This window comes from Trachurus japonicus, chromosome 14 (assembly GCF_045865225.1).
Source record: "Trachurus japonicus isolate A0001 chromosome 14, Traja_1.0".
Taxonomy (NCBI): Eukaryota; Metazoa; Chordata; class Actinopteri; order Carangiformes; family Carangidae; genus Trachurus; species Trachurus japonicus.
The window spans coordinates 20,432,651-20,452,171 of NC_140920.1; the positions used below are offsets into that span (position 1 = coordinate 20,432,651).

General features: G+C 43.0%; 1 protein-coding gene across 1 annotated transcript in view; it reads right to left on the minus strand.

Annotated features, from left to right (window-relative positions):
• The window catches only part of rad51d (RAD51 paralog D), a 49,592-nt gene that overhangs the window by 1,171 nt on the left and 28,900 nt on the right, over positions 1-19,521 (minus strand). Inside the window, exons 4-10 of the mRNA XM_085798308.1 lie at positions 16,372-16,453; positions 16,037-16,171; positions 12,230-12,325; positions 12,001-12,091; positions 10,359-10,429; positions 9,619-9,786; positions 539-667 (exon numbers count right to left, since the gene is read on the minus strand). Coding sequence (XP_085654434.1) covers positions 569-667; positions 9,619-9,786; positions 10,359-10,429; positions 12,001-12,091; positions 12,230-12,325; positions 16,037-16,171; positions 16,372-16,453 — 742 coding nt within the window. The 3' untranslated portion in view covers positions 539-568. The remainder of the gene's footprint in view (positions 1-538; positions 668-9,618; positions 9,787-10,358; positions 10,430-12,000; positions 12,092-12,229; positions 12,326-16,036; positions 16,172-16,371; positions 16,454-19,521) is intronic.

Here is a 19,521-nt window from a genome sequence, read left to right on the forward strand (position 1 = left end):
AGGAATTACTTGTTTTAAAAGGCTTTTCTCCTCCTAAACCAAATACACTTCACTCTGATTCTAAATCATGAGTCTCTTTGTACAATCCGATGAGATGCTGAAAGGTTTTTACTGCAACCTCCCGCATCTAATGGCTTTCAAGGATAATTCAGATTTGCCTTTTTTATCCCCGGGATACTTCAGGCCAGGAGGTGGCTTAATTAAATGTTTGAATGTATTAAAGCTCTAAAGAAGCAAAATCCACTTGAACCTGCTCTGCCTCCCCTGAAAGGCTTGAAATGTATAAAAGGGGGAAAGGGACTCTTTATTCCTCCTTTACAGGTAGAAAAAAAATCTCAGGCCTAAATATTAAGGCTGCAGCACATGACTGACAGAGCGTCTCAAAGGGAAATACTCCCAGTGTCATGATCTTAACGGGCCAATTTTGTAGCAACAATCTTTTTGATCTGAATAAGTGCTAGACTTAATTCCAGTTATGAAATATTTCACTTCAAAGAGGGCATTCTCTTGCAAATTTGGTCCAGAAACACTCGCTCACCTTTGGTCAGAGGATTATTGTCAGCTCTCGTCAGGAATCGGTCTCATTCAGTTTTCTCTTTCCTGAGGGTTGTGCTTCTTGAGAGCGACTCCACCACTGCAAGTTGAACTCTTCTTTGATGTGACAAGGCTAAGAAGCAGAAAGCAACTAGTTTAAAGATAAGAAAACAAATTATTTAAGCGATTCTGTAAGCATTTGTTTGTTTCATCTGATGGACGAATTGTGATTCAAAAAGAAAAAAGTGAAAAATTATTAATGAATGCATTTGTGGACAGTTTGTGCAAGGAGAAGAAAGGACATCACTTATCAACAACAGCAACAATTTCCTCCTAGTGTTAATATTAGTTAATTATTTTGTATTTGCTCTGCTGTGGGCAGGCGTCTGTTTCTGCTGGCTCAGATATTACTGTCTCCTCAGTGCAATTGAAAAATGTCCAACAAGCTTGTGAATCATTTCAGCTACATGATAGAGGTGTAGACTTGAAACCTGCAACACACCCTATACAATATATCATTACTTTAGTCAAGGAAACAAATGTGTGTTGATAAGTTTAAGCTTCTTTTTGCTGATGGTTCTTTTACATATGTGTGTATGGTTTTATATATCTATGAGACATTTGTGTGACACTGCAGTTTGGAGACTTTTTGAGTTAGGTATTTCAACAGTGCAGAAATAACTCTGCATTTGTATGTTTTAAAAGACTTGACATTGTATTTTATACTGTATAAAAATAAATTAGAAATGTGAGAAACAATAAATGCTTGGAATAAATGTTTAAAACCACAGTATATGAGATTTGCATCAACACTGCAACACACTCTTATGCTTAAAGATCCCAAATTATAAAATGTAGATGTTTGTGTGTAGTGTGATTATAAAGCAGGTCTAGGCTCTACATTAATTGTAATATAACTAGATTACAAAACACGGTAACAGCAGGTCAGGATTTCCTGTAACTCTGTGATGTCATAACAATTCAGTCACCAAACCCGCCTAGAGCACTGGAAAAGAGAGTAGCGACACGCATTGGTCAAGTGGAAACGCCCCCTGATGGCGGGATATGGGTATTGCAAATGCGCCCAAGAGCTGGCATCTCTGCAGTGTTGGTGAATGAGCAAGTGCGGTATTTTCAATAATTTAAGGACATTTATAGATCACCCACGTTAATAGCATCATCGTGGACCCTTTTACAGATAAATATTAAAGGGACAACGAGGAGTTTCTAATCGGTTATAAAAAAGTCTCACGTTAATGTGGATGTATCTCCGCTACCCACACTTGTTAATGGGCTCATTTTCGATAAATATATCATTCTGTCTCTATTGTTATTTTGTTACTATTAGTGGTGGCGGAGATGCTGGTCGAGCCGACCAGCGTTTCTTTACTTTCAGTTTCGCAACGAGTCATGAGAATAACGTAGCTGAATCGCCGTTAATGGTCGGAACTACGACAGTATGTGAACCTCTTTGAACCTCTGACTTTAATTATTGATGAATGAAAACATGAGTCCGTCTTGCGCCGGTCAAAAGAATTTTACGGTGCGCGCGGAGGCTCATAAATGTAGTGTGAAAACGCTTCGCTTTTCCAAAACTCCTCGTTGTCCCTTTAACATATAGTGGCCATTAATTGTTGTGTCACGAATGCTTGCTGTTTTAAATGATAAAGATAAGTCCACTAAAGTGTCATACTGTAAGTTTGCGCGCATAATTCAACTGTGTTAGCTAACTGTTCGCCACTTAAGCCTGTGTTTTCTTTAGTTTGTTTGTTTGGTCAAGCAAGTTATTGTGCTGCTGGCTTTTATTTTATTTCCATGCGAGGCTTTTTATGTTATGTATTTTGACAGCTGGTGGTTGCTTAGCAACGGTAAAGCGTTCGCTCGTCCCCTTCTGTGTTTGTCCGCTGTGTGACCGGTACGTACTGTAAACAGCTCCGTGTGTTTTTATTAAAGACCGGGTAAACCAAGAATAAATATGTGTTTTAAGTTTATAATACCACAGGAAAATATATTATTAACCACTCTGTCAAATTTGGAGGACTAAAAAAGTCATGAAGTATATAAAATTCTGCATCAAAGTTGTCAATAAATGAGCAGTTTTCTCTGGTTCAGAACGGTGGGGGCGTGTCGCGATATGGTCGTGCTGCAGGCAAAGAAACCACGCCCCATGGCAGGAGAGCTGGACTTCACTGACTGTCTCTGATACACACCCTAAACGTGACCTCAAACACACTCCACCACACACCCCAGTCCTCAGCACTGACACAGCTGATAAACCTAAAGGAAATATTTCTTACCTTCACTCTTGGTGTCTAAACAGTCCCAGCAGCAGCAGTCATCCAGCTCTAACAGGTTATAATCCACCATGCTGCTCTGTTTACATCTCGTTACCGGTCAGCGTGCTTCATGCATTTGCATTGTGTGAAAAAAATAAAGTTTTTAGCTAACGTTAGCTTAGCTTTAGCTTAGCTTTAGCTTCAAGTGCCCTGACAGGAGAAGCAGTAGCAGAGACAGTGAATTATCTCTGGACCTGGTACCGAGTCCAGACCTGGTCCAGACCGCCGTGACACCGCGTCCGAGCTGAGCAGCAGCCGTGTCCCGGTGGGAGGAGACCAGGGGAAACAACATGGTGGAGCCGGGAGGCTACGGCTGCTACCGCGGCTAAAAACTTTTTTTTCTCTTTCACACAATGCAAACGGAGGAAACGGGCAGACCGCGAGTAACGATCAAAACGGGAATAATATCGGTGGATTATTAACTGGATGATTGATGCTGCTGCTGCCTGTTTTAGACACCAGAGTGAAGGTAAGAAATGGTTTGATCAGCTGTGTGTCCGCTCGGACTTGTGGTGGACTGAGAGCACAGCGGAGGTTTTTTTTTTTTTTTTTAACTGTGTTTTCTGTCCGTGATTGTACAGTATGGCTGGTCTCCCGTGTGTCTGGTTGTTTGGGGGGAGAGGAGGCTGTTTGGTCGGACAGTGTGTTAATGAGGGAGACTCTGGTCAAAAGACGGTGTTGTAGCTGCTGCTGCTGCTGCTGCTGCTGTGTGTCGTGTGTAACGTTGCGAGGGGTGTGTGACCATAGAGTGTGTGACCGGGGGAGTCAGCCTCTCTCCCCGCGGTGACTGCTGTTTATCACGGTGTGAATACGTTAACGTTAGCACTGTAAACTCGTTATATGAAGGAACAGGACAGTAGTGGTCTCCCCTGTGTGTGAACATGAGCTACATTTAGTTAGCTGGCTGTTACACGTGTTTCTGCTAGACTCAAGAGCAAGTGGGACGGAAAACCTCTGAAGTCAGTTGGCTGAATGTATTTATACGTAGAGCAGAGCAGGGGGCGGGTTTATGTAAGTATGACCGCTTTACGTAAAGCGGTCATCGATTTAAGCCCGCCCATTCTAAACCTGCACACAGAACAGTCTCTGAGGCCTAGCTCCTCAAGGAAAAGATGAATGGGAAAAATATTTTTTACATGTTTTGAGGGACACATTTAAGAAGATAATTAATATGATAAGAAGAAAAATACTGAATTTGGTTTACCCGGTCTTTAATTATCATTTTTTAAATCAAAATTGGAGGAAAAACTTAACATAATACGTTTTGGGTTTGATTTTGTCACATTTTGTAATGGTTTTTAAGTGTTGTCATCTTTTATAGCCGGGCCAATAAAAAAAACAAAAAAAAACAGTTGTTCACATTAATGTTACAATTTAAATTTTGAAATAAATAAATTATAAGCATAACTTAATATGACCAAGGCACCCAAAAGCAAAAACACAGCAGTTTTCATCAATTTACAAACAAGTTGGCAACACACATACATTTGAGTGAATGGGTTTCTTGGGCGGATTTGCAATACCCATATCCTGCCACTAGGGGGAGAATAAAGTTACCACGGGAGTCTATGGTGGTGTCGTTACTCTCTTTTCCAGTGCTCTAGCCCCGCCCACCTGGACCCACCATCCAGCACTTGCAGGCTAGCTACGTTATAACTTGCTAACTTAGCTAGCTAAGCTGCTTCTCTCACTACTGGAATTGTTCCCTCACCCCTCAAAACAGCTGCTGTCACCCAAATACTCAAGAAACCTGGTGCAGACCCGAATGATCTCAATAACCTCCGTCCAATCTCCAATTTTCCATTTCTTTCCAAGATCCATGAAAAAACTGTTGCCTCTCAGCTCCACTCCCACCTATCTCACAATAATCTTTTTGAACAATTCCAGTCCGGTTTTCGCCCACTCCACAGCACAGAAACAGCACTCCTCAAAATCTCCAATGATCTTCTCCTTGCAGCTGACAATGGTCTCCTATCCATTCTCATCCTGCTTGACTTGAGCTCGGCCTTCGACACCATCTCTCACACCATCCTCCTGGAGAGACTCCTCTCTATCGGCATCACTCACACTCCTCTCAACTGGTTCAAATCCTATCTCTCCGGACGCTCTCAGTTTATCCAACTAAGCTCTTTCACATCACAACCACTCCCACTAACCTCAGGCGTACCCCAGGGCTCAGTCCTGGGGCCCCTACTCTTCATCATCTTCCAAGTCAGCCACATGTCTGCTGGATCCAGTCCCGACAAGACTACTTAAAGCAGATAACAGCGGCACGGCCGTTTCGGCTAATGCTGTGTTCAAGGCAGGCTTTTGAAACCGTAAGTTACAGCTTCAAGTCACAACTACGACTTGGTAGCATTCCAGGTAACCCGTAGCTCGTGTTTTTACCGTCCTGTTGTCTGTGAAAGTTCCCTATAACGGCCACTCGTAACTTCCGACCCGTGAACTCGTACCAGATCGAACTGGTATGACTTCACAGGAAGGAAAAACACAAAGTACGAGTTTCCTTGAACGCACCATGAGTTAGCAGCCCCCGCCCTTGTCAGGCATCAATTGGTCCTCGTGCTACGTCACCACATTCACGCGCATCCCTTGGCTGCACACACAGCCCTTCATGCCGTTCTCTCTCCTCATTGGATAACACTTGTATCCCACAAGGAAAATTTTCTCCTCGGCTTACAGCAGAGCAGAGTGACGGAGAGACTCGTGTTTAGGCTGAAATACTTCATGTAAGTGATTGCTGACGGAAAATAGGACTATTTAGGACTTATATTAACAAAAACATTCCACTGATATCTGCTTTAAGGATGTCTTCCCCTTAATTAACATTTATTTTCTTAACCAAATCAATCTTTCCTTAGCCACAGGCCTTCAAGGTGGCTGTCATTAACCCTTTACTTAAAAAACCTTCTCTTGACCCAGATGTCCTAGCCAACTATCGGCCTATATCCAACCTTCCTTACATCTCTAAGATCCTTGAGAAGGTTGTCCTGGAGCAGCTACATGAACATCTGCACAGCAACGAGCTCTTTGAAGCTTTCCAATCTGGATTCAGAGAACACCATAGCACTGAAACAGCACTTGTCAAAGTCTCTAATGATCTTCTTATAGCTTCAGTCTCGTCTCTGTACATGTACTTTTGGACCTCAGTGCTGCATTCGACACCATCGACCACAGCATCCTGCTGCAGAGACTAGATCATGAAATTAGGATTAAAGGAACTGCCCTAAAATGGTTTAAGTCATACTTATGTGACAGGTTTCAATTTGTTAATGTTAATAACGACCACTCAGAGTATAGCAGAGTTACGTATGGTGTACCGCAGGGTTCAGTCTTAGGGCCAATCCTCTTCATTCTTAACATGCTCCCATTAGGTGGCATCATCCGGAAGCACTCAATCAATTTTCACTGTTATGCGGATGATACGCAACTCTACTTGTCCATAGAGCCAGATGACAGAAACCGCCTCATCAATCTGCAAGACTGTCTGAAAGACATTAGATCCTGGATGTCCTCTAACTTCTTGCTGCTGAATTCAGATAAAACTGAGGTCATTGTGTTTGGACCTAAACATCTCAGGGACACTTTCTCTAATCAGATCGCTACTCTAGATGGCATCACCCTGACCCCGAGTACAACTGCGAGGAACCTTGGAGTCATTTTTGACCAGGACCTTTCCTTTAGCTCCCACATAAAACCACCAGAGGCTGCCTTCATCAACTCCTGCTAACATTTCCATATTTCGCACATTCTGTGACATAAACCGTAAACTGTTTTCTTGTCTGTAACATCTATTGCACGTCTGTCCGTCCTGGGTGAGGGATCCCTCCTCTGTTGCTCACCCTGAAGTTTCTCCGATTTTTCCCTGTTAAAAGGGTTTTCCATGGAGTTTTTCCTCAGTCGATGTGAGGGTCTAAGGACAGAGGATGTTGTTACGAAGCCATGTAAAGCCCTTTGAGACAAACTGTTTGTAAAAACGGGCTATACAAATAAAATTGCCTTGCCCTTGCCTTGCCTTGCCATCTACCTACTAGGGGTTGCACAGACTAGTCGACTAATCGACTGGTCGACTTTACTGCTCCACAATGACGTTTTGAGCTTGACGTCGACTAGTCGCTGATCATGTGATAGTAGCGGCTTGAAACACCAGCTGAGTGCGCTGAATGAAAAAAATACAAGCGCCGTCAAGCTCGATAGAACGAGATCGTACCAGACAGGAAGTCGGGCACAGAAAAGGCGAGAGAATCCGGTCAATTTTCAAAATAAAATAAATGATGATTAAGTTTGCTTGTCCGTTTATAAATATTTGTCAGTTGCGTCTGCACACAAGACACACATCCATACATACAGCGCTAGAGACAGCGTCTGTGTAAATACAGACGGGTCGATGTTTGACCGGCGCGGAGAGAGCAGGAGAAGCTGCTGCCTGCGACCAGCCAAGCGCCTGTGAGGTGCTCCGCTTCCACGGGCAGTGTGTAAATACAGTGTGTAAATACAGACGGGTCGATGTTTGACCGGCGCGGAGAGAGCAGGAGAAGCTGCTGCCTGCGACCAGCCAAGCGCCTGTGAGGTGCTCCGCTTCCACGGGCAGTGTGTCCGGGCTGCCGGCAATTAAAAAAAAAAAAAAAAACTCCGCTCATATCGACAGCTTTACGTCGCGCACAACAACAACAACCAACAACCAACCAGGAAAACCAAAAACTGTGAGCGAAACTGTGACTGAGCAGGACTGTGATGGTGACGAGGCCTGTGTGTCATTTTCCTCCCTAATTGTTTAACGGACAGTCGCTACAGTCCTATTTTCTTTTGCACTTGTATAGGAGTGTGCTAGAAAAAAACAAACTGATTCACAGCTTGTTGTTTATAAAGCTGCTGTTCTGTGGACTAATTTCTGTGCGTGAACTGTCAGTCAGTGAATACAGATTGCTGCAAAGCATTTCCTTCCTCCTGTGATTTTATGATGGGAAAAATATGAATGACGTCATCAGCGACTAGTCGACGTCGACTCGACTTTCATAACATTAGAGTCGACTTTTAAAAATCTGAAGTCATGCAACCCCTACTACCTACTCCCTCTTGGTCACATCTTCTGGAAACATCACATTATCTTCCACTGCTACGCAGATGACACCCAGCTCCATATCTCCACCAAACCGGACTCCACCCTCCCACCTCCCTCGCTCACCGGTCCTGGTTTTCATCCAACTTTCTCAAACTAAATAGTAACAAGACAGAAATTTTACTCATTGGCACCAAACTCACCTTATCCAAATCTCCCAATTTCACCCTATCCATCGACAACTGTCCCATTTCTCCTTCCCCCCAGGTCAAGAGCCTTGGTGTCATCTTCGATAGCACACTGTCCTATTCATCCCACATCAGCAACATAACCCGGTCCGCTTACTTCCATCTACGCAACATCAACCGCCTCTGCCCCTCTCTTACCCCCCACACAGCTGCCATCCTGGTCCACAGTCCGATACAGATGCCCGAGCCACCTCAGCTGGCTCCTTTGGATGTGGAGGAGCAGCGGCTCTACTCCGAGCTCCTCCCGGGTGACAGAGCTCCTCACCCTATCTCTAAGGGAGCGCCCCGCCACCCTGCGGAGGAAGCTCATTTCGGCCGCTTGTATCCGGGATCCCGTTCTTTCGGTCATGACCCAGAGTTCATGACCATAGGTAAGGGTGGGAACGTAGATTGACCGGTAAATCGAGAGCTTCGCCTTTCGGCTCAGCTCCTTCTTCACCACGACGGACCGATACTGCACCGATCCGCCTGTCAATCTCGCGCTCCATCCTTCCCTCACTTGTGAACAAGACCCCAAGATACTTAAACTCCTCCACCTGAGGCAGGTGGTGGTCATCTCTGCTTTTTGCAGATGATGTGGTCTTGTTGGCTCCCTCGAGCCAGGACCTTCAGCATTCACTGGGGCGGTTTGCAGCCGAGTGTGAAGCAGCTGGGATGAGAATCAGCACCTCTAAGTCCGAGGCCATGGTTCTCGACCGGAAAAAGGTGGTTTGCACCCTCCAGGTCGGGGGAGAGTTCCTGCCTCAAGTTTGTAGATCTTAAAACCACAAATTATGTCTCTTTTTTAATCAAACCTTCAAAATAAAACACAGGTAAAGTGTAAGATATGGGAACTTTAAGAAAGTAGTGCATTTACACAGCTATGAGTACAAGACTTTTAAAACAATATTGTACAAGAAGAAAAAAGTTGTTTGTTTATTACAAAATGTTTGTGATGGTAGTAAAGCACTGAAGAAACAAGTTTTAATGAGCAGTAATTACGCTTTAGGTCTGCACTAAGCTCCAAACTGCAGCCAGAGGCGCCTTTTAGAAAATATAAACTTCACTAGCAAGAAATCTTAGTTAAGAGTTTTATAGAGTTTTATAGTTGAGTGCTCAGTCAGTTCTCTGTAGTGTGTCACATCTTGTAGATGGATGAGTGTATGAATGTCAGTGGAAATGTTTTTTGGGTAAACAGCAGCGTGTCCTGTATCTCAACCAGAAGGAGACACATTTTCTTGTTACAGCCTGTCTTTGTGAATTAGAGTGACAAGATATTTTTCTTGCTGGAAGCTGCTGTTGAAATGAAATGAAGACTGTCTTTATCAAACCAGAGCTGTTTTTTTTTAAAAAGAGCAAACACAACTTCAGAGTCTCTATTTCAACCAGACGTTTTCCCCTCGATGAAACAACGGTTAACAGAATCAATACTGAGCTGCAGCAGATGATGAGCTTGTCCTACCCGTCTGGAAGACTTGATCAGGGTTGCAGAGCGCAAACCGGAGTGGCTGGCGGCCGCGGCCTGCTCTGCCCGCTCCAGGAGGACTCTGGTCCTGGGGATGTGACTCCACGACACGCCCAGGCCTGGCTGCAACTCCCCGCTGCTGCCTCTTGTTACATGGTTTGTCACCTGCAGAGCCCAGACACCATCATGTTTAGTTTTTAGCTGTTTTTTTTTTTGTTGTTGTTCCCGTGGGATTATCCCACTGTTTCTACATTGTGTTTTATGATGTAGTGTAGCTTTCCAGAGAGGAGAGAAAATAAGTAGGACGAGCAGACTGTCCCACTTTTAATCAAATGGAACATCAAACTGTCGTCAAATTATCTTTATCTCACTTCAAATGACTTGATGATCTGAGGTGAAATCAGATTTTCTTTGGTGCATGCTTTTTTAATGCGATTGCTTCATTTTTTTAATTTTTTTTTTACATAATTATATCCTCCAGTCATACACCTAAACTAACAAAAGGTGCTTTTGTTTTACACCTTCAATTGTCAGAGAAGAATAAAGTTGTGTTATTCATCTTGATTTTGCTTTCTCACCCAAACAAAAAGGAAGGAAAATTGCTTGGTTTTCACTTCAGGTCTTACAGCAATAACAAGAGGAGAGGGTGGAGAGGGTTTGTGGGGAGTTTAAGATTGACACTGGAAATGCATCTTGCATCCCGAGCAGCGCACGTCAAAGGGCTGTGTCGTCCTTACTAAAACGGCAGCATTGAAGTCCTTCGCCAGCGTCTTCAGAACTCCTGCCACTTGTATCATCAAGGACATCCCTGGAGGCACAGGAAGTTGTGGAGAGAAGTTGAATCTGTGTGCAGAGTACTCTCAAGTGTTATGGTTGACTCACACACTGCTGTGGTGGGCGCCTCAAGTGCCAATGTCACACAGTGAACACAGTAAATATGCTTGGCATTATATGCTAAACATAATGGCAAACAATTTCCTGCAGTAAATTGAAAAATCATAAACAGCATTTCAACAGCTGAGTTCTGTATGAACACATCACACACTCAAAACCTGCTTTGAATCAGTATTAGCATATAATAACTATCCCAGATCAGGACCTCAGTAAGCCCAGAATTACTTTGGACCATCTGTGACTCAGTTGCGTAACATTCCCTACTTACAAAACCCCAACATCAAAATGCTATATATATAAAATGCCCCTCGTGCCGCACCGAGTGTCATCTTCGGGTAAATTTTGTAATCTCAGATGTCTGCCGTCTGCACAAAATGATAATCCGTTTGCTCGGGGTGATGTGCCGGTCACTGCCCCGGCCTGCGACTGGCTGCTGGGCAGCGCGGTCCGCTGAGATGTGAGCTGCAGATTTACCTGAGAGGATGTGACCAGCTGGAGGAGAACAGGAGTCCTGACTTCTATTCTCAGGTTCAAATGTGACTGAATCACAGATTAACGTGAGGTCGAGGTCAAAACCCAGCTGATTCAGAAACCTCATACTCCGAGGTGCACCCCTTTTAATAATGAAGTGTTTCTGACATTATTAGTTAACATATTCATATTACAACATTATCTAATGAACTGAGCCCATTCAGTCTTTTGACTATTGCTGTTTTTTTGTGCTTTCTGTTCAGTTGTGAAGCAAAAAAAAATGCTTCCATACTGTATACCTCTTATAGTATATCTTTCAAAAACAACCTTGAAGCCTCATTTTGACAGCAGGAACTTACCCCAGGAACCAGGATGCTGTGTATTTTGACAGCAGGAACCAAGGTCTGAATTAGGTTCCGAGGGTAAAAAAAAAAGTGATTTACCCCCCCAAAAGGTCCCTGCTCAGTAGGTCTAACTCTGAAGGGTGTGGTCTGCAGTGTTGAAAACTTCCACCAGGTTGAATCATGGCTGCACTTTAATTCACCTGTCATGTTTAAAAGCTCGTAGTTAAAAGTTTACTTTTTCATTTTGCAACAAGACTGTTGTCTTCATTGCGGCTGGGGGTTGAGTCCCAGCAGAAAGTGCACTACAGATGGACTGACATCAAGGAGCAGGCTTCGCTCAGCATTTATGTAGCATATCATATCAAGCAGGAATTGGAATGGTTGACCCACAACACTTAGGTCTCACTGATTTGCATAATGTTTCAGAGATTTTAGGCTGTGGTGTAAACACCGAGACCCACAGTAGCCTTTTATTTCCTGAAGGAAAGTACCTCGGACTTAAAGGTAGTTTAGTTCATTAATTATTACTGTACATTTCTTGTTATGACTCTTGGTCACTTAGCCTTAAATGTGTGGGAAGCCTATACCTTTCTTTGTACATGGATTCATGACAGGTGTAAGTAGCCTCAGGTAAAACAAACTAGGAAGAACTAACACAAAGATATATCACCTTCATTTTGTTTGCTTCCCAGTAGAGGGGAGATAACAGCTGACACTGAGTCCACAATCACGGCCTTCGTATAGCCCCCGCCAACAGATGCCTAATACAAAATATGAAAAAAATTAGATTGCAGGAAATCTGATCTGTCTTTCTCAAAAGGTTCCCAAGGCGCAAACGGGTTGTTGGTGTATTTTAAACAAAAAAAGGAAAAAAAAAACAAGATGAACTGGAAATGAACCTGCTGAAGCCCACTGCTGCAAAGACCATGCAGACAGTCGAGTAAGGAGAAGACGTCAAACAAGCGAAAGACGTGGATCCTCTGAAGAGCTCCCATCTGTAAGACATGGTGTTCTTTTGTATTATTCCACATTACACATCATGTAATACGCTGAACAAAAATATCAACACAACACTTTTGTTTTTGCTCCCATTTTTCATGAGCTGGTCTATTTCTCTCAAATATTGTTCACAAATCTGGTTAAATCTGTTAGTGAGCACTTGATCCATCCACCTCACAGGTGTGGCATATCAAGATGCTGATTAGACAGCATGATTACTGCACAGGTGTTCCTTAGGCTGGCCACAATAAAAGGCCACTCTAAAATGTTCAGTTTTATCACACAGCACAATATCACAGATGTCGCAAGTTTGGAGGGAGCGTGCAATGACTGCAGGAATGTTGCCTGTGAACTGACTGTTCATTTCTCAACCATAAGCCTTCTCCAAAGGCGTTTCAGACAATTTGGCAGTACATCCAACCGGCCTCACAACAGCAGACCACGTGTAACCACACCAGCCCAGGACCTCCACATTCAGCATGTTCACCTCCAAGATCGTCTGAGACAGCTGACGGCTGCTGCAACAATCTAAAGAATTTCTGCACAAACTGTCAGAAACCGTCCCAGGGAAGCTCATCTGCATGCTTGTCGTCCTTTTCGAGGTCTCGACCTGACTGCAGTTCGTCGTTGTAACCAACTTAAGTGGGCAAATGCTCACATTCGATGGCGTCTGGCATTTTGGAGAGGTGTTCTCTTCACTGTTCAGGGCAGATGGCTCATGGCTGACAGCGTGTATGGCGTTGTGTGGGTAAGCGGTTTGCTGATGTCAACGTTGTGGATCGAGTGGCCCATGGTGGCGGTGGAGTTATGGTATGGGCAGGCGTATGTTATGGACAACGAACACTGTGCATTTTATTGATGGCGTTTTGAATGCACAGAGATACCGTTACGAGATCCTGAGGCCCATTGTTGTGCCATTCATCCACGACCATCACCTCATGTTGCAGCATGATAATGCACGGCCCCATGTTGCAAGGATCTGTACACAATTCCTGGAAGATGAAAACATCTTGCATGGCCAGCATAATCACCGGACATGACACCCATGGGTCTCATTCATGAAATGTGAGTAAATCTGTGTGTAGATTTGCACATAAAAGCTCATGCTACTAAAACTCTACTTCGGATTCATGAACGGTGCGGGAAACTCAGATTTGATCGTAAGCACGTGTGTAAGATCATGAATGACCACCCATCGTAAATTAACAGCACGCCCCCGGTGATCAGCAATTAGCATATTTCTCCGCCCATGAATAGCCATATAAGTCTCCTTATATGGCTATTCATGGGCGGAGAGATATGCTCCGCCCATGCACCTAACTCCACCATATAAGGAGGTAGGTGCATCCTGTTCACCTGTGGCCATGGCGCAAACAAGGAAAGATGGAGACAGAAAAAAAAGAGAGAGATCGGGGATCAAAGTCATTTTGGGTGAAGTGGAGTCCAGAAAAAATATGTAATTCTCCTCTGTTAGTAGTGGTGTGACTGGGATAGGTAATCAAAAGCGTGGAGGGAAGTAACAGATGTAGTGAATTAAGTATCCTATCTTACTAAACCCAGAAATGTTCGATATGAAACATGAAATAAAAAAATATAAAATACACACAACTACAGAACTACAGCAGCCACGGGAACAGGAGGCTCTTCTCAGCCTCAGCTGTAGAGGAGCATGGTTGTATCAACAGATGAACTTGTATAGGCAGGTTATATTGTTACCGATGCACCAGCCGTCTCTCATAGCTCCATCCAAACCAGTGCCAACTGCGCTATTGCGCAGGATGAAGTGTGCATCCACCTACGTATATTGTGTCAACACACACTCTGCATCGCATATCAGCTGCACATTTATGGAAGAAAAGTTTTTCCGGTTTTATATCACAATATTTTCATTATTAGATATTAAAAACATTTCTCTCTCCAAATATTTCTAATCCTTTGTCATGTTTAAATTACGTGTTTCAAAGGCATCGGCGTAATTTTAACATGAGAGGGAGTAATGCAAATTAAAATTGTAATTTACAGCAGTGACAAGCAATATTTCTGTGCATTTCTACATTTACACAAGCACACACAGTCAGGAGCAGGTGTAGATTTTGTGAGTAGCTACGAAAAGATCAGCGCTACTAAAAGCTTGATGAATGCGGAGTATACGACAACGTGTTCCAGTTCCTGCCACTACCCAGCAACTTAGCACAGCCATTGAAGAGGAGTGGACCAACACTCCACAGGCCTCAATCAACAACCTGATCAACTCTATGTGAAGGAGATGTGTCGCAAATGGTGGTCACACCAGATACTGACTGGTTTTCTGACCCCCCCCAATACAGTAAAACTGCACATTTTAGAGTGGCCTGTTATTGTGGCCAGCCTAAGGAACACCTGTGCAATATTCATGCTGTCTAATCAGCATCTTGATATGCCACACCTGTGAGGTGAATGGATTATCTCAGCAAAGGAGAAGTGCTCACCAACACAGATTTAGGGCGCTTTCACACCTAATAGTCCGGACCAAGGTCCGGACTTAATTTTTTTTTTTTGTTACATTGTTTCCATATAGTCCAGTAAAGTTCGCTTTCACACTGCTATTATGACAGCGGACTAAAGGATCTACCGACGTCATGACGGATGAGCGTGCGTCTGACGTTAGCGCATAGAAAGTGCTCTGAAAAAAATAAAATAGAAATATGTGTAAAAAAAGAAAAATATAGCCTACTGCTGGAAACCACGCTGTGGTTTGTAATCGCGGTGCAGAAGAGTGAGTTTAGAGCTGATGAAAGGAGAGAAAAAAAGAGGGTTGTGCCGCGGCGAAAATGCTCTCATTGATCAGAGTGGCAGCGATCAGCGATCAGCTGTTTTGTGTAGTGGAGGGGAACACACACACACGCTATGCGCAAACGCACAATCCTCCTGTCAGATGCGGCTGCATCTCTCCAGGTCACTTGTGTGTGAGTGTGAGAGAAATAAAAGCTCTGATTTGCTGGGGCAGACGTTGTTTGGTGTCACCCGCTGATCCGTCTTTTTCAGACTTTTTCGGCGGAAAAAATATATATTCGGGTCAATGTATAAAAAAAATAGGCTATATAAAAAAAATGCATGTATCGTTTGGGGATTTATATTAAACACTCTACTGTTTAATTCCGTGTAAACTTTTACAAGTGTAGCCTACACTGACACACCCATCCCTCTGACCAAATCTGGATATAATATGATCTCCTCTCCCCAAGTGTTGCCGCCGGTTGCCGCGGCTCCTCTTTCCTTTTTTTCTGTTTATTTACTTTTTTCGGCACGAGCGCATCTGACGTGACTTCCTGTATTCGGTCTGATAGTTCGAACCTTCCAAAAAAATGCTTTCACACTACGCAGCAGCGGACCTTGGTCCAGGATAGTCCGGACCGAGACCACCTCCTGAGGCTGGACCAAAGACTCGGTCTTAAGTCCGGATCGTGGTCCGGGGGAGCTTTCACACCTGTCAATTAGATCCGAACTATCTGGAAAGTCCGAAAGTCCGGACCAAACAAGGTAGGTGTGAAAGCCCCCTTAGACAGATTTGTGAACAATATTTGAGAGAAATAGACCTTTTGTGTACATAGAAAAAATGTTAGATCCTTGAGTTCAGCTCATGAAAAATGGGAGCAAAAACAAAAGTCTTACGTTTATATTTTTGTTCAGTGTATTTTTTATTTAAAGCTCAGTTCCCGTCAACACACCTGCTCTTCTGTGTTGCTGGTTTCAGCTTGTAGCATCTGAAGCAGTCGGGCGGCAGTCAGCCCACCTGTCATATCGATGTATATTACACTCTGTTTCAGGTGGTGTGAGATGTGCACGGCGACACCAAAACACACCTGGAAGACGGGACAAGCACACAGAGAATATTTAAGATACAGTAGCACGGATAATTGCACATTGGTTAAACTACAATAAAGTATTACTCCATCCCAGAGTTCATTTTCTTATTCTACAGGAGAAGGGGGGATTCTAAAAAGAGGGAATTTATGAGGGTGAAATTATCAGTGATGGAGGGAGGGAGGAAGGAAATGCTCACCTGAGATTTGCCACTTCCTGGGCCTCCTGACAGCTCTGTTATTTCCCCAGTATACAGCCCTGAATCCAGCAGTTTATCTAAGCTGCAAGAAACAAAGTACAATTCATTACTCACTGCTGCCATCCCATGTAATAAACTATTAGGTCCAAGTGCATCTGTAGGTCCAACAAAAAAATTGCAGTTGGGTAAACAAAACACACACAAACACACAGCTTGCATTAGGTCCCAGTCTAGTATTAAAATGTTTGGCCAATTTCTAATTTCAGTTGCTGTTTGACTGGCTCTTATCGAGCCCAGCCACCGGCTGCGTCTTTCAAATTGAATTTGTCTAAAGTAGTTGGCTTTTTCATGTTTTCGGAGAGGGGTGTGTGTATGTGTGTTGGATGGGTGTGGGGGGTATAATGGGTGTGCCTATACTGTATGGAAGATCTTTAGTGCTTATCTAAAAGATAACAGCAAAGAAAGTGTAAAATGCATTGTTATTTCTCTTATTAAACCCATTAACTACTGGGACAGTTGCACTGCAGTGACCTGTGTAGATAGTAGATACAGGATAGTAGGATTTATGTAGATACTATAGCTTCCTGTTATGCCCATGATCCCCAGAGGATGAATCCTCCTTACACTGGTTAGATCAAAGTTTTCACTTTCTGTGAGAAATATCACAGGACATTTGAGAAAAATTTAGAGACTGTATCCTGCTTTGTTTTCCTTTCTTTCTTTCTTTCTTTCTTTCTTTCTTTCTTTGTATTTATTTTGTGTATTATGTGCTGCACAGTGGCAGCTGATTGGCCCTTTCACACATCTGCCCAGAAGGTGCAGCCGAGCAGGACCGGGAAAGACACACACTTGTTTATCGTCCACATGCTTTGTAATAATTTGAGAATTTGTTGGCTTTGACTGCCTTTTTTTCCTTTCAGGTCACTTTGGAGCTGCGGGGCAGGGAGATGATTTTGTTGTCTGTTTGTTTTTTGGTTTTGGGCAGGTTATGTTGATGTTTTCTTTTCAGTAGATTTGTTTTGTTTGTTACTTTGTCCAGCCTGAAGTTTAAGAAAGTTACCAATTAACAAATCAAGTCATTTGTTTGATGGCTAATTTAGATTTGGAGGAAAATATGGTATGTGGGGTCCATATTATTATTTCTTGACTGTGCTTCAATTATTTGTTACTGTAGATCAAGGTGAGGTCATGTTAGAAGCCTCTCGGGTTTCAGATCTCACCTGCACATTTCTTTTTCGTATCTTTCTTACTAGTAAGAGAGATAGGTAAATGTTTTGTTTTATTTTTTATCTGCAAATAAAATAAAGTCTAAAATAAATAAAAAATAAATAAAGTCTAAAGAAACCCAAACTTTCCCAAGTTTACAACTGAGACATATCCAACATATGTATGTAGGCAGTGGTAATCATCAAGGGGAGGCTCGTCCTTTGGCAGAGCTGCCACATTGATCTGCAGTATTGGCTTTTTCTAGCTTGAACCTTCAGTCAATGCAGCTGAACAAGGTGATGAGCTGCACCATCTACAACCGTCTGTTATTAACACAACTGAAGTTTCATGAGTTGAAAACTGAATGAATTCCCCATTTCTTTTTTTCCTTTTTTTATTACGTCATCTATTTTCTCCCATCATTCAACCACTCCATCTGAGGCCAGTTACAACAAACTGTTCTCCGTGCCGAGAGCAGACGCAATCGCCTCCATCTCCTGCAGAAGCCCAGGAGCGTATTTTATCCATTTTAATGAGAGGGATATGCTGACTGAAGACTGGCCTTTGTGTAGATTAGGCCTGGGACGATAATAAATTTTGCTGGACGATATATTGTCCCACAAATTATTGACGATAAACGATATTATTGACACATTTTTTTGAGAACAAATTAACCACTAATATAATAATAATATTTCATAATAATGTAAGTAGTCCCTTTTAAATGCGATAAACTTTTATTTCTCATGAGTATTTTTTTTTTAACCATTGTAATTGGAATGACAAGAACTTATATAGCTACCATCCTAAATAAATAAAATAAACAAAAAATAATAAACAGTGCAGCTCTTCTGTCCAATAACGTTATACACCTGAAGCTCCACTTTTCATTCAAACAAACTATTATGACTTCCACAGGTGTAAGATTTCATCAATGAGACTAGCATTTATCTCCTAAAAAGTATTAAACCAGCCGGCGGTAAACCTCTAAAAACCTGCTGATAAGTTTTAGTTGTTTGCTCCCCCAATGACGGAGGTTGACCGGCCCGTGAGCTGCTGCAGACGGCTGCAGACTGTGGGAAGCCCCGCTCCTCCTGCTCGCTGCTACCACATTAGCTCCAAAAACGTCGGAGGAAATCTCCTAACAGGCGATATGTGGATAAACTGACCACAGACTGGGGCTCTAAACTGTGACTTTCTCGCATGAAAAAATATTAAAACTTTATAAAGTGACGCGTTAACAGCGCGGCAGCAAGAATTACGGTAAAATAGCTTTTTAGCTGCTTAGCTTTACCAAAGATATTCAATAAATGGAAAGATACTCCATGAGCGGCTGCTCCAATGATATGAAATGGTATACACTTCCTGTCTCTCTAAATGGGCGTGGCCAACCGTCACCCCACCTCGTCTGTGAACGTGTGTGGATTTATACAATTTTTAGGTAGATGAAAGTGAGATATTTATATTTTCTTATGATAACATTAAATATTTACACTACTAACAGTAATATTTAGCATGCCAAAAATAATTTAAATCATTTTCACGGGAGTTCGCGGCCGTTTGTTTGACGTTGCCTAGGAGATCTGTGCCAAATCTCGCGAGAGTGTGTCGTAGAGACAGAGACAGGTCTTGAACAAAGTGGATTTTCTCCTTATGTGTCTGTCTGAAAATTACCATTTTGGTGTCAAACTGTTCAGAAGAGATGTGGCTTGTGAAAAATTAGTCCAAAATTTGCTTCAGTGACTGTGGGGAGAAAGACCCGACCATAATCGGTGTTCACATTAAATTGTCCCATAGGAATCAATACACTCCAAGCTGCCTCTGGTCTTTCTAAAGGGGCGTGGCCGTGCAGAAGCCCACGTGACATGCATACAGGAAGCTGACTCGTCATGAAAGGTCTTGGTTTATAAGCCGTCTTTGGCTTTACAGCTAGCGCTGCCGGTT